Genomic DNA, 15,711 nt, shown 5'->3' with positions numbered 1-15,711 from the left:
ATTCAGTATGGTTAAAAAAGTGTTAATATGTACATTTTGTTTTAAAATAAGTTTAATTGAGTTTAGATTTCACGTGTAACAAAATTTGCATGTTCCTGCCACAAATCAGAGAGATATTCTTTTTTATTATTAGAAGTTTTATTGAATATGTATCTATAGTAATTCAATTACTACAATTTTAGTTTTAGAATGTTACAAAAAAGTTGTTCCCCAACCAATGCATAATGCTCCTTTAATAAAAGGGGGAATTCTAATTGGACCACTTTCTTGGTGTAAAGGTCATTACAGGTGATGGTTCATTAAAGGGATAGTTCACCCAAAAATGAAAATTCTGTCAGTAATTACTCACCCTCATGTTGTTCCAACCCCGTAAGACCTTCGTTCATCTTCGGAACACAAATTAAGATATTTTTGATTAAATCTGAGAGTTGTCTCACCCCTCCATAGGCTTCTAAGGGACTGAAACTCGCTGGCCCAGAAAATGTATTAAAGACATCGTTAATATAGTCCAAGTGACTCCAGTGGCTCAATCTTAAGTTTATCAAGCGGCGAGAATACTTTTTGTGCGCAAAAACAAACAAAAATAACGACTTTATTCCACTTTTCATTTCCTTCTCTCTGGGCCTCGGGTCTTTTCACGTAGTGTTTAAGCGTAGCGCGTCTGTGTTGCACGTCACCACGTATCACACATGACCAGCGTCGGCCAATAGTGAGCCTACGTGGTGACGTGCAACACAGACGCGCTACGCTTAAACACTACGTAAAAAGACCCGAGGCCCAGAGAGAAGGAAATGAAAAGTGGAATAAAGTCGTTATTTTTGTTTGTTTTTGCGCACAAAAAGTATTCTCGTCGCTTTATATTTTATAAACTTAAGATCGAGCCACTGGAGTCACTTGGACTATATTAACGATCTCTTTAATACATTTTCTGGGCCAGCAAGTTTCAGTCCCTTAGAAGCCTATGGAGGAGTGAGACAACTCTCAGATTTAATAAAAAATATCTTAATTTGTGTTCCGAAGATGAACGAATGTCTTACGGGGTTGGAACAACATGAGGGTGAGTAAACTGACAGAATTTTCATTTTTGGGTGAACTAACCCTTTAATGGAGAATGAGAATGGTTCATTCTTAATATTTTCATTCGTTTTGCTAAAGTTTGGACAATTTTATGTCACACTTTATTAGAGTCTGTGGGGTTACACTAATAACAAATCAAAATGTTCTTACCTGCCATTTGACTGAATATAGCATTTTAAATTAATTTTAAATTCATAGCAGTACATTTTATTACTTTAAAAAACAAGCAGTCAGTCTTACAAATTCATCCTCTTGTTTGCCACACCAATTAAAAAATAAGTTACTTTACATTATAAATCCAAATTTGTAAAAAACAAAATAAAATTAAAACTTAAATATTGAATGTCTACCAAATTAGCATCCAATCAGACAATAAAAACGTGAATGCAAGGATAGAAAAAAAAGAAAGGTGATTCAGACTTATTTGGGGTCTCACTCAGCTCCTCAGTACATTGCATTGTGGGAAACATTTTATCAGACTATAAGACTCATTACGCAGTATTAGTATTTTATTAAAGATTTATATTTGTGTACAAAAGGGAGGTGGGGGGAACAACAACAAGTATACACAATTGTATTGTAACAGTAATAGAGTGCAAAGCTTCTAAAAATGTAAGCCAAGTCACAGAGTATATACAATAGGCTACACTTCTAAACTTTTGAAACACTATAAAATCCTACTGGTACTGTACACAGTGTCCAAAAGGTGAAAGCTATCATACAAAAAGTGCATGATGTGTTTGTCCAAAATGAGTGGGATCAAACATTGCTTTAGATTGATTGGTCTTTTGTATGCATGAAGGCAAACACACATATTCGCATATTTCAGAGTTCACTTTGGCCAGCATGGCAGTAGATCAATCTCATTGCATACAGGGTACATACAAAAGGGGGAAAAAGTTCATGTCAGTTCACAAAAGATTAGTTCATGTCAGTAAAGATTCTATCACTGAAACAGACAGAATTTGCATTTCTCTGAAAGCTGAGGTCAGTCTGTTCTTCGATGAGATTCTTGTGTCGGAAAATAATTGGTTTTGTGAGAAATCAGGTTGCATGTCAGCTTGCATAAGCAGTTAAGACTGCAGATCTGGACCGTGAGCGCCTGCTGTGGAGAGATTGCTTGCCTAATTTGTCACGCTTGAGCACGTAAATGACACGTCAGTCAGACGGTTTAACATTTAAGAGTAGCAGCAGATGATGTACTCGCCAACAGATGACAAAAGGTACATTTCAGTACAGACTGGAATTGTTGACGGACAGTTTTAATTCAGTCTGCTAACATCTCATTTAAAACATTCTGTCCTCAATGCAGAGAACATGCAAAATGTCATTCTCCAACCAACACGTGAAACCAAAAGTCCAATAATTGCCTGATTTTTTTTTTTTTTGTCATTTTTTAAATTATGAATTAAAAACTTTTAAAGCCATAAATAGGGTCAACTGAGACTTTGTAAACAAAATACAACTAATGTAGAAAAAGGCAACTTAAGTTACCAACTGTTCAGTTGTTTGTTGAACTTTCAAAAGCAACTGAATGTGGACAAAGGAAAAATGAAACGAGAAATCCTTTAAACACGTCTTTTTTTATGAAATAGCTGCCAAAATGCATATGCCATAATAGATTGATAACATATACTTCTTTACTTGTGTTATCAAATACAAAGACACCGCCTCCACGTTCATAGTGTTGAAATGAAAAAAAAAAGACCATATATCAACAATATCAAAGCCAATGTAATATTGATAAAACATGCTTTAGCCTATAATGCCAGAGATAGAATGTATTGGATTGTTTTCAATCCAATTATAGCTCTATGATATATAAGTTTAACACAAAAGTGATCTGCTGAATCTGATCAACATAAATGTTTGAACCTGGTAAACATTTTAAATTTACGTCTGTGCATAACTCCTGACATTGTAACATGAATTTTGGTGTATTAGTGACGAAATGTCAGCAATAAAATAACCATTTCATTTTGTTTGTGCAACTGCTGCTACTGCAATGGCAGGATTTTAAGCAATTAAATCATTTAGGTAAATTTTTGTTTGTCATCTAAAATGAGCAAAATGTCAAAAATCGAAATGTACATGGGATATAATCTCGCTCTGTATACAATACACAATATTTCAGTTTATAAATGGCATAGATTCTGTAAATCAGTATTCATATTTGTATGTAGTTTGTTCATAATTAAATGTAAAAAAAAACATCAACTTAAAACACAAGAGCACTATACACCAAATAAAAGTAGCAGTCAGACACACGTTAAACCTTTTGAATCTCAAGAGGGAATGATGCCAACTCCAAGAGAAAATCTTCCTCTGTCTACCGTACTACTGAAATGTCAGTTAAATTATTATTCTTATTATTTTACATTATTTGTAACTCTTTTAAAAGTTATTGATGACTTATACACAAAAAAAAGGTAAACATTTTCCTCCAAACCCCTCCTCTGAGTTTCGGTTTGAGTCCAGGAGTAAAGATGGCTGAGAACGTGCTTCTGTGTTTAAGTCCACAGTAAAGTTTTCAGCATTTTTTTTTTTTGTCTATAATGACATGATCCAATATTTCTAGAAGAGATTTGTGTTGGCCAGGGGGCTTCTGTTCAGTTCCCTCACATACCTGTGTGTTCATACAGGCAGTCTGCAGCAATTTAAAATAAGAAAACATTTAGAAAACATGCGTCCGTGTCAGGCTGACTCGTCCTTTAGTCTCTGTACACGCAAGTCCCCCAGAAAGAAGGGAGAATGTGTGGTACATCACTCTGATTTGTGACAGTACAAGTCTTTGAGTGCCTTAAGTTCCTCGATGAGCGTTTTGTTCTGGTTCTCCAAAACGGCCACACGGTTCTCCAGACACTTGACATATTCCTTTTTCTTCCGACGGCACTCACGAGCGGCCTCTCTGGAGGAGGAAAGAAATGTAGCATCTATTTAGCAGATGTTTTGACGACTCTTTTTGGTCCAAAATGGGGTTGTCAATATAAGTACTCAATGCCACAATTTTGACTATTTAAAAATGTATTTTTTTAAAGATAAATGTTAAATAAATAACTAAAATAACATTTAATATACACAGACCCATATGCAGACCCATATAATTTGCATATGCAAATTAGGCCCCGTCTCCACCAATCACACCTGATTCACTTGGTCAACTGTAGTGAACGCTACACGACTGCAAGTGGAAATATTGGTTTAATTGAGCCATACAGTAAAACCAAAAATTATTCAGATACCAGATATAATTTTTAATATATTTTTTACTAGTGGGTACAGGACACTATAGTTCATTTATGTAAGTGAGGATAGCAAAATAAAGTAAACTGTGACATATTATACCCAAAAATTCTACATACAGTGGACTACGAGTAAAAAAATAAATAAAATTGGGACCAAAAATTATTCAGACACTTTGACCTCACCATGTTTTGCTTAAGTGTTTTTTCTTTAATTGCTAAATGGGACCTTTTTAAACCACAGACTGAACAATATTAAGCATTGCTTGGTAATTTGTTGACCTAAATTGGTATTATCTGATTTAAAAACTCTGAATTCTTGTTATATTTTATTACCATTTTCTAAACTAGAGCGAATAAACTGTGATAATGTGAGAAATGTAGAAGTTATCTGAATAAAATTAGTTTTGACTATATGTTTGAACCACTCCAGTGCGTATTTGTGTCCTTAGCTCTCTAGAGAACGTCAAATGTTTCTTACTACGTGTTTTTGCAGCGGTGAGCAATGTAGCCAATCACAGACATGTTTGTTGATCTCGAACACAGTGACCAATCAGGGTTGTTTAATTTGTGGTAATTTTTAATTAAGTAATCCAAACACATGCTTGCATTAAATGCTTGTGACGGAAGAGAACAGAGGTGGTTTAAAACCGCTTTTTTGAGACTGTGTTTGGTTCACTGCAGTTTTAAGGATAAAATACTCAGAAATGGTGTTGACTGATGAATTTGCACATGGTTTGTCTTAAAATAATATTAAAAACACCACACAGGCATATTAACAACGTGATAAACTAAATTCAAACAATTGCACGTATCCTTCAAATATTATCCTCTTTTTTTCAGTATATTTTTGATGAATATTCTCAATATAATCAAACACAGCAGGTATTTTAGGCTGTATTTACTACAATGTCTAATGAATAGAACCAATATTTTGTCACTAATCTGTTTTTTTTTTTTTTGTCCTGGCTGTTCACATGAGATTGGCTATATTTACAATGAATATATCACAAACATCTACCAAACAGCTCTCGAATATTGAAAGTAGTCAGTACTTGTACTACTGATACTGTTAAAAAGACTGATATTGTGTACACTACTGTTCAGTAAGATTTATTTTTTTTGTCAAATTTTATGCAGTCAATTTATCTAATTTGATATTAAAGTCACTTAAAACATATATAAAAATATTCTATTTCAAATAAATGCTGTTCTTTTTAACTTTCTACTCAGCAAAAATCCTATCACTGTTTCTACAAAAACATTAAGCATCACAACTGTTTTCAGCATTGCTAATAATAAAAATTGGTAAGAAATTCCCCATATTACAATGATTTATGAGGGATCGTGTGACACTGAAGACTGGAATAATGGCTGCTAAAAATTCCGCTTGCCATCACAGGAATAAATTATATTATTTGCGACCAATGGTGAAAAGGTTTACTTTACGTTTGTTTTTACCAAATTTCTTTTTGGTGTTTACCTGTTTTTCATTAGGCGGACTTCCCTTTTGCGTGTGGCTTCTTCAGCACCTCCTTGGCTTGGCAGGGCCGGGGAGGATGCCATGACCACACCTGGAGCAATAGTGCTGGTTGGGGCAGTGCGAATTTGATAGGCCTGCACATCTCCAGAAGCAGCTGTCGGGAAGATAAAACACAGCCAACAAACAATGAGTCAATAGTGAGTTTGACTCAAAGAACAACATCAAATCATAGAATATTAATGGCTAAAGGACACACAGAACAAGTATAAAGATAACTACATTAGCGATAATCGTTCTGTATATTACAAGCGCACTGCAGTTTTGTCGTCTGCCACTTTAAATGCTCAAGCTCTTTACAACAGGATGGATTCTGATTGGCTGTCTGTTTTTTTATCGTTCTTTAGCTGGACAAATTTTATAGTTATTGTTATCATTGGTGTGAATGGCACTTACCTTTTGCAGTGGCCCAGAATAATAAAATGGGTCAACAATTTAAAAACATCATCAAATAAAAAAATTATACTATTTACTTATTAAATAAATGTCCTGGTTACAAAATCAAAACCAAATCATTGTGAAAACAATTCAACTTACCTTGTACCACTACTTGATTGCTGGGCACCAGTATCTGCTGACCATCACTGGTCTGTGCGTACTGTAGGATGGTGGTCCCTTGCTGGGCTCCTGCATTTGTCATGGTGAGAGTCTGCAATCCCTGCATTCCATCTGTGCCGTTATTTGCAAGCTGAATGGCTCCACCCTGAGTAATGGCGACTGAAGGAGAAATGGCAATTAAGAGGTTGTCACTGATTTGGTGAGAAGGTTTGCAAATGGCACTATGTGGCTAAGAACCAAACATGTTGGAGTTATGATCTGGGCTTGTGTGATCTTTTTTCCTGCCAGTGCGACTAAATTTGACTGGGTCACACAGGTGCCACCACCACGTTGCCTAACTGATAAGAGCTGCGCTGTATGGATCGTTTATCAGCTCTGAGCAATAAAAACAGTGAAACACGAGCTCAGAACAGGTTTACTCATCTTAAGCATGTGACACCGTTACTACACAGCGCTGGTTAATTCGCCTCAGAATTGACAACATAACAGTGAGATCTAGAGGGAAGCATTCAAATTCGGTGCAGAATTCTCTGTTATAAACCATAGATATCAGATCAAACAGCACTGACACGGAAACCAGGAGAAACATTGTGCCATGCCATAAATTATGAGTATAAGAAGGCTTTTCAATGCACAAATCACCAACATTCACCATGGATTTAATGTAGCAGTGCTTACTGTAACCATGGTATTGTGGCAGAAATAGTAGAATAGTAGATTTTTTTAAATAATTTTTTTTACAGTATTCACCTCAGGGTTTGTACAACCTTTTATGAGAGAAATTCAAGCACTTTTCAAAGGCTTTCAAGAGCTTCACACTTTTTCCCAGCACTTCAAACCTCTAAATATTATCCAATTTTAATGTGATGTTTTTAAGTTTAAAGATGTAGAAAAACTAAAACTTCATGGCAAACAATCACTTATAAAAAAAAAAAAAAAGACATGAAATTACCACTATAACCAGTAGATGGTGGCAGAGGAGCACTTATTGACTTATTAGCCATTTTCTAATATTTGGAAAAAAGAGGATGTCACAAAGTCTCCTAAAAAACAAAAACTTTTCTTCACATTGTGACCGAATTGCACAGAAAACAAGTAAAGAGTGCTCCTTTTATAATCACCTAAGCCGTCGGTCAGTTCAGTAAGGTACTATAGAAGAACAATCGTACATTTAATAAGAGTAGAAAATATTTAAATTGTTTCCTATAAAAATTAGTTTTTTGCATGTTACTGTTGTTAATAAAAGTTCATTTTATCTGCATCTCAACTCAAACCCAGTGCTTTACTGTCAAATGTGCAGTTACAAGAAATAAACATGTAACATTATTAGTAACTGCACTTATAAATGCAAACCAATAGTAATTTTACTGGCGCTACCATCTGTACAACTAAGTGGCACCGTTGCTGCTGCTCTCAAATGTTATTCTGAAGCCCTGTATAGTCTAAAGATGCTCCAAACATGTTGAGCAATGATGCTAAAGTGGGAGAATCAGAATATCTCAACTTCATTTGTGGACTTTAACGTACTGTACTGGCCACTGCTGGTCTGATATATTGGGGTTGGCACTGTCACTGTAGTGATGGAAGGCGCAGTGTCCTCCTCGGATTTCTCTTCTTCAATTCTCGGAACTCCTGGAGCATCTGATGACAGGTCATTCAGGATTTTCCTAGAGATCAAAAATAGCTGTTGACTGGAAAATTCCTTATGTAATGCAAAAACCTTGAAGAACGTATATGTACCTATATGAGGGGCGTCTAGAAAGGATCTCTCTTCGTTTTTGACAATCGGTCACGCTGTCCACTGACTCCTGTGAGTCCTCACTCTCCGCTACTGTGGAAATCTGAGCAACAGACAATTGTCAATTGTGCCAACTATATAACATAAATTTCACATAATTACATGTTAAGACAATCATGTGAGGTGAATAGAATACGTTAATGATGAAATGCATCTTTTCACCTGTCAGTCAGTCATGAACATCTAGGCACTGTTTACACCAGGTATTAAGATGCGTTTTCGTCAATCCGATCACAAGTGGACGACGGTAAACGCCAGGTTTCAAAGTGAAAATTGCGATAGCCAGACGAGATTTACACACACTCACAGCGTTCAGCGTCGTTTTCTGTCAAAGCAGAGACGAAAGCTGCTGCTCTCTGTGTGTTTTTCCGTCGTATCTGGTCGTGTTCGTATGTAAATTGCGTGAGCTTATCTTGTCCAAAAAATCGAAAGATCTGAAAAAGCCCATAGATTTACCCACCCATAGACTCTCCCATCGAAGAAATCAGGACAGAAGTGGTTGAAAGTGGATGTAAGAGATGGACAAAAGATCCAATTGACCATAATGCATCTTAATACCAGATGTAAACAGGGCCCTAGAGATGTTGGAGGCGTTAAGTTGTCTTACCTGGACTGTTTGCACCTGTGGTGACTGAATGACTGAAGGCTGAGCGGCCTGGATAACTCCGTGAACCTGTACCGTCTGACCATTGGGCAGCTGCACCAGGGTGACTGTGGGCGCTGTGCCACTTGCTTGCCCGGCAGCCATTGTTACCTATCCAAACACACACAGAGTCAAACTTAGATGTTCTGTTTCTAATGTCAGAATCTTGACTGAATGTTTCAGCTCTTGTGTTTCAAATTTTGAAATGATGATGTCCTGAGTTCATTTGACGTACTGTTTGGAGTACCTGTCCAAGAGTGGCGATTTGGGCCTGTGTGAGCTGTTGGTTCTCATTTTCAGAGACCGCAGTTTCTGCACCCTGTTGGGCATCGGCTCCCGACTCCATGGTCATTGAGTTAGCTGGTGAGATACCAGATGGAATCTGACATCTTTAGTGTGAATTTTTTTGCCACATGAACAACTAAACAAAGTGGCATTAAAAAAAAAAAAAAAATGATGTGCACAGATAAACCATTTATAATAAATACTGCAGTAATCCATTCAAAAATAAGATTTGTCCATTGTGATTTTATAGTGACATTAATTACATAAATGATTAATATTATTCAAATTAATACTACTATTACAGTGCTCAACCTAAAACGTTGGATGTGGCATTGCAGATGAAGCATACATACCTATAAGAGGGGAACTTAGGCAGAATCTTTAGACTGTCCAGTGTCCACTGACTCTGTTAAGTCCTCACTCTCTGCTACTGTGGAAATCTGATCAGACAGACACAGAAAAGTCACTATACCAGTCAGCTACTTTGACATTTCTACTTTGAAAACCATCCTCCTTAGTACTGAGGAAATATTGAGAGAAAATGCAAACACTTTTGTTTGTATACAGTATCTTGTCTGACAAGACTACCAATTGAGATAATGAGGACAAAGTGGCATTAAAACTCAAGTGTGTAATTGTAATACTTTCTTCTATTCCAGCTTAATATGAAGAAGCAACTTTAGGTAATTAGCAGGTTGATTCCCCAATAAAGTATAAAGACTATGGCTCTGTGGTGACATTAGTGCAAGTAATATCAGATTAGACACAGTCCCTTCCTTCCTTGTTACTGTGACTTGTATAAATGAATGGGCATTAAGTAACAGTGTTGCATGGCATCCTGGTGCCATGATGGTATTACAGTCATTGCCATGCTATAACAAATAATGCATCTAAGCGAGTGGTATACTTCATACCCCTGGTTTCACAGACAGGGCTTAAGACTAGTCCTAGACTAAAATGTAAGTCTGAGCTGTTTCCACTGAAATAAACTTGCACTGACTGATCTTAAAAATATATCAGTGCCTTTTTAGTTTTAAGATGCACATCGGTAATGTTTTTTTCTAAGCATGTTTATAAAAATTACTTAAATGTCCTAATTGATCTATGGTCTAATCCTGGCTTAGTCTAAGCCCTGTCTGTGAAACCGGGCCTTAGTATCATAATATAGTTTAGCTGATATAGTACTGTATGATTAAGAGCACGAAAAACCCAACTCAAGCAAAGGTTAAATTCTACTAAATAGTTTTTTTTCTAGTTTTATAAAACAAGCAAATGAAAATGAAGCTAAAGACTTTCTTGGAAAGGGGAGCTTATTTTAGAATATCCAAATATAGACACACATTAGTTAAGTATGACTAAATCGTTCCTGTGCTGCAACACTATATGGAGTTTTAATTGAATCATTTGACATTATGTCGGAAATAAGGGTGCAGATTTCCTGTACTCGAGACAAGCACAGTTATGAATCAATAGTATGGCCGTTTTGGACTAAAAACTGAGACTGCAACACTGCATGTCTATTGATAAACATTCTTCCCAGAAACCTTTCTTGTCCAGGGAAGAAAATGCATCAAATATGTCTTGTCTAAATGTAATATACAGAAACCAACAGCTGAATCCTTGCTGAACATGTTTACAGTCAGGATACATTGAACTCTGACTTTTTATGCTTTGACACAAAATATTGGCAAGTCTCTCTCTCTCTCTAAACATATGCCTACATAAGCCACACTTAAAGATGCAATGCATTACAGTGCACAATGCAAATGAATCAAAATCCCAGTGTGAATGTAAAGAGTTTGTAGGTTCTCATTAAAGAAAGTCCCTGTGCGCAACCCCTAGGTGCTCTGAAAATCTTTATTTCTGCATTGGTGTACAATAATGGCTGATATGAGATTGTAAAATTACTAGTGCACTGGCCAGTGATAAAAATTAAGTACTGCAATAAAGGTGTTATCATATAGCATTTTGTTTTTATTGAAAGTGCATCCCAATATGCTGTGAATGCAGTCCTGACTTCCCTTGACTGTTCAGCATGTGTAGATATTGGAGTGCCTGACCTCTAGAGTCTAGACTATCTGATGGAGAGGAAGAGTTGGATTACTTTACCCCATACAGCTAGCCAGGCCAGGCTATAGGGCTTTTAATGACTGGCTTCAGCCCTCTTCAATGCTAGAGGCTAAGATATGCTAACTTATGCTAGAGGCTAAGATATGCTAATACAGTTGATGAAAACTTGTATAAGTTTCTTCTTCAAATGCACAATCAATAATAACAATGGAAATATCATACTCAATCAAAAATGAACAAAAACGAAAGAAAAAAAACAACATGAAACCATTTTCAATTTCAAAATATAGATTAACAGGTTTCCTGAACACTCCCCTCATCTGCCAGTGGTCGAACCAACAGATAATAATAACACATAACATTATATAAATACAATATCAAAAAGTAATGAGAAAATGTATAAATACAAAAAATAGATTTAAAAAAATAACACAATGTTTATTACCATTAGTGGAAGTATTTTAAATACATGTTGTGTGTGAAACAATAAGGCCAGCTGAGCACTTTGAAATAGAAAAAAGATGAGAAAGAGTCTGAGAGCTCGAGCCCCGGAATGGCACGCGTGAACCGACAGTAATGTGATCTCATGACGCTTAACGTCTATCTGTGGTTTGATTGGTCATGCGTAGCTCTCCCTCTACTTTTCAAATCCTATTTTCTGGCAGACAGATTATTCTAGGAAACACATAGCTATTGTGCATTCCTTGATCTTTACATCTAAAACTGTAATCATGAAATCAAATGACAACCGACACATATTATTATAAAATACTTGTTTGCATAAAAAAAGGTTGGCACTGTGTGGACAAATTAGGAAAAATGCCTCAAAATGCATAATCAAGATCACTAGTATTTGAATAGGTTTTTGATATTTAACATGCAATTATACAATACAATATTGCATTTCTTTATTAGTCATGTGCAGTACAGGAGGTAAAAATATCCTATATTGTGCATAAAAACGGTATTTACTTGAGGGCGTGCAATCACAGCCCTTGGAATAATATATAATGAAACTATGACACAGTGCAATAACAACCCAGTCCTAAAAGATTGCAATATCATCAGGGCATAGTCTATCAAATATATCGCACAATGCATAAAGGGCATTAGAGAAGATTAAATTATTCCTGAATGAGTATTACACCCTGAATCCACCAGGCAGCACGCATTTTGTCTAGCCAGTGTGTGAAAAAAGCCGACAAAAAAAGGGGAAATCCCACATATGAACTGCAAAGATGCATAAAGAAACCCAGAAATGTTGTGCATCCATATTTCGTTGCATTTTAAATGATCAGCCATGCATCAAGATTTCCCACCCTGGGTTTGTGTTGCTCTCCCGTTTGCCTCCCCTCCCTCTGCATGCAACAACTACAGCCGCCATGATCTCTTTGTTTCCAACGGGCCGAACCCAAACCAGACTTATATGACATTCGGGACGAGCCCTTTCCCTCCGGACACTTGTCTCCTCTTACCGATACAGACTCCCTCCGTCACTCTCGAGCCCTCGGAGCTCCACTTTTATTCAGGCCGACACGTAAGAGACCGCGTCAGGCTACACCTCCGTCGCGTCACCGAGAACAACAACACAGAGAACGAGACGAAAATCCGATCATCAACCCCACTGCACTGAGCGAGAGCGGCCGAGAGCGTGGCGGGAAAAGCCGAGTGGTGACGAATACAGACGAAGCATGGCCGAAGCTTGACGAAAAAGTGCGAATACGACGTACTTGAACAATAATTTGTGAATGAAACTCGACAAATGTTTTTAAAAACAGAAAATTGTTTAGCATACGTAGAAACATCAAATAAATATTAAAACATCAAAAACAAGCCTAACAGCCTTGCTAAACTGGAGTTCAGCTGGTCTAAACTCCTTTCAAACCATGCAAAACCATATTCTTGACCAGGCTGGGATCAGCTGGAACCAGCAAACCATTTTCAGCAGGGGTATTTTTGTCAGAAAGCTTTAACCTGATCTGTAATAGATCTGTAATCTATCATATGCAAAATATTGCTAAACGTCATGTTCATCAATTAATAATTAATTCAACATAAATTATCAAGACAGCAAAGATAAATCACCCCTATTATTAGCACTAATGGTCGACTTCAGCTTTTCCAAACGAATATGCAAAGGGCTGGCAAACATATACTGTCATTGTAGAAGAGGAGGGAGAGGAATAACGATAGACAATTTTGTTAAATTACTGTTTCGATTTTCTTAATAAATTGATATTGACAGTATGTGAATCCATTGTAGCCTATATCTTAGAAAGGCATAAAAGTCAGGAAACAATTTTGATTTAAAATTTAAATTGAATCTGTTGTCTAACATTCTATTCTGCCTATAGATTTAGTGCCTTTATAGACACCATACAACTTACAGTTTTCAGATGAGACAGTGAATGTGTAGCTAATATGAAGTGTTGTCCCCCCTTTATTTTTTTGAAAAAATAAAAAATAAATAAAAAAATAACTAGAAACATTTATTACTATCCTGTGTGATGCATTGCTTGAATGATGTTCATTCGATTTAATAAATTGGATTTTGACATGGATAGCTATTTTTATGGGGTTCAAAAAATACATGCTCTTATTGAGCTATAAATAATGCCCCAGAAAATCCCTTTCATGGGTCAAATATTGCACTTTTTTAATTAATTAATTAATTAATTCTATGAATAAGTACATTTTTAACACTCAACTAAAAGGTATCAATACACTACAAACAATATACAATATGCTCAATAAACAATAGGCAATAAACTTGGTGTAATAAACAAGCTGCATGAAAAAAGTCGCTCAGCATTTTTGTCCACAGCAGAGCCCCTGCCAAACCAGATGTTGCTTGACTGGATGCTCTCCACACAAGTTTATGCACTGTAAAAAAATAAGTTATGACAACATATGCTTACATTGCTTTAACTCGTCAAAATAAATAAAGCAATTTTCACCTTTTATCAAGTTTTACAAGATTCAACTCATTTTTTAAAATGAGTTTAATATCATTTAAGTTGAACTGACTTAAACATCCAATGTTGTTGCACTGAAAAAAATAATTAATTGGATTTACTCAATTGAATAGTGGACATTGGTTGCACACAAATTGTTTGCTTTAGCCACTTACACAATTGTGTTCCATCAACACAGACTATTCACGTTCAAACAACACAGATGAACACAGACTATTCATGTTCAATCAACAAAGTAAATTATACTAAATATAAATTGATAAATCTTTTCAGTGCATGAACCAATCTTAAATGATAAGTTTACACACTCTTTCAGCCAAAGCATTTACTATTAGTGTTGCTGAATCAGTCCACAACCTAACCAAATGCTCCACTCTTCTCCGTAATTTAAATGGTTCCAATAATTTGAATGTAATTGAACATTAAACACAATTACACACTATCAAGTCTTCCCCTTTTCTAATTTTCTCAAAAACACATAAAATAACACTTAATTTCAACATTTATTCTCTCTTAATTCAGCCATATGCAAAGCATGCTGGGAACTAACAAGCACCGCCCAGTTTCAGGTAATGCAACACAAATCATTCATGTAATCCAACACAAATGGATTAAGTAAACTTAAATTTTACCTATATTTAAGCAGACTGAACACAATCAAATTAAGTTTGGACAAAATGTATAGCAATTGTGTTGCTTAAGCTCATTTTAATCAAGCAATTTGAACAAGCAGCAAAAAAAAATTTTTTTCGGTGCTCATGCTGTTTTAAATCTCCTCGGGAAGTATATTGGGCCTTATTCAGCACGAGGAGGAGGAGGAGTGGGCCAAACTTTATTTATTGCGTTTACCTTAAAGACAATTACATTTCTGATATGCAGAATGCTACGATTTTGAGAGAAGGTTAGATAAGCTGCACTCTTAAATTAACACATGGCGGCAGCAGTAAACCTCTTTTGAGAGAAGACTCACAATTTGAATTTTGTCTTCAATACATGGTGTTGCAGCAGTCCTGAAGTCATCCTGAAGGGGGCAGCATATACACATTTTTTTTTAGCAGCATGCACTCAATAACCCCTCTCTCTGAGTGGCAATGGGTTTTGGGGTGTGTGAGTTTTTTCGTGTGGCAGCCCTTTTTATAATCCTCCAGATGCCAGTTTGGTGTGCTTTATCTGTTTAATAGCGCTTTACTGCAACAAGCCATAAAACCTGCTTTTTATTGTGACATGAAGCACATTGTTTGGGGAATTGACCGTCTCGTTAATGAACAACCATGAATTTGTGCTTTGTAGATGTCTTCAGGGAAAAAGTGACAAATCTGTGCAATATGTGAAATTATCTTTACAAGGCTGCGTGGGCTTACAGTAGACCTATAGAGTGATGATAAGGGGAAACTCTTGTGATACACCAAAATCAATAAAAGAATTTGCTCTGTTATCACAACGCCAGCGCGTTAAAATTGCCCTCGTCCCTGTGATACAGCAAGGCAATGCTGCAGTTATTGAAAACATAAATCTAGAAGAAA

At 36.2% G+C, this 15,711-nt stretch overlaps 1 protein-coding gene across 2 annotated transcripts; it reads right to left on the bottom strand.

The window, feature by feature from the left end:
- Nucleotides 1-1,564: 1,564 nt before the first annotated feature.
- creb1b (cAMP responsive element binding protein 1b) lies at nt 1,565-12,844 on the bottom strand. Of its 2 annotated transcripts, none has more exons than XM_079882475.1 (9): nt 12,689-12,844; nt 9,497-9,583; nt 9,094-9,218; nt 8,823-8,969; nt 8,158-8,258; nt 7,945-8,084; nt 6,397-6,576; nt 5,803-5,956; nt 1,565-3,985 (listed from the first exon to the last, which is right to left on the bottom strand). In XM_079882475.1, exons 3-9 carry the CDS (start codon nt 9,208-9,210, stop codon nt 3,841-3,843), a joined length of 984 nt encoding a protein of 327 aa, XP_079738601.1. In that variant the 5' UTR covers nt 9,211-9,218; nt 9,497-9,583; nt 12,689-12,844; the 3' UTR covers nt 1,565-3,840. The 2 variants fall into 2 exon arrangements, with proteins under 2 accessions (XP_079738601.1, XP_079738602.1); XM_079882476.1 differs by having other exon boundaries at nt 1,571-3,985; nt 9,106-9,218.
- Between the last annotated feature and the right edge of the window lie 2,867 nt (nt 12,845-15,711).

Source organism: Squalius cephalus, assembly GCF_949319135.1.
Source record: "Squalius cephalus genome assembly, chromosome: 9".
In the NCBI taxonomy this organism is placed as follows: domain Eukaryota; kingdom Metazoa; phylum Chordata; class Actinopteri; order Cypriniformes; family Leuciscidae; genus Squalius; species Squalius cephalus.
This window is presented reverse-complemented; position numbering and strand designations above follow the sequence as displayed.

What these genes read in the sequence shown, in the direction of transcription:
- creb1b (XM_079882475.1), bottom strand. Translation starts at nt 9,210, where the DNA reads ATGACCATGGAGTCGGGAGCCGATGCCCAACAGGGTGCAGAAACTGCG. An exon ending in GACCAGCAGTGGCCAGTACA is followed by an intron (nt 6,577 to 7,944) that starts GTACGTTAAAGT and finishes TTTCTCCTTCAG; the next exon opens with TCGCCATTACTCAGGGTGGA. An exon ending in GTCCGCCTAATGAAAAACAG is followed by an intron (nt 3,986 to 5,802) that starts GTAAACACCAAA and finishes TTCCTCCTCCAG; the next exon opens with AGAGGCCGCTCGTGAGTGCC.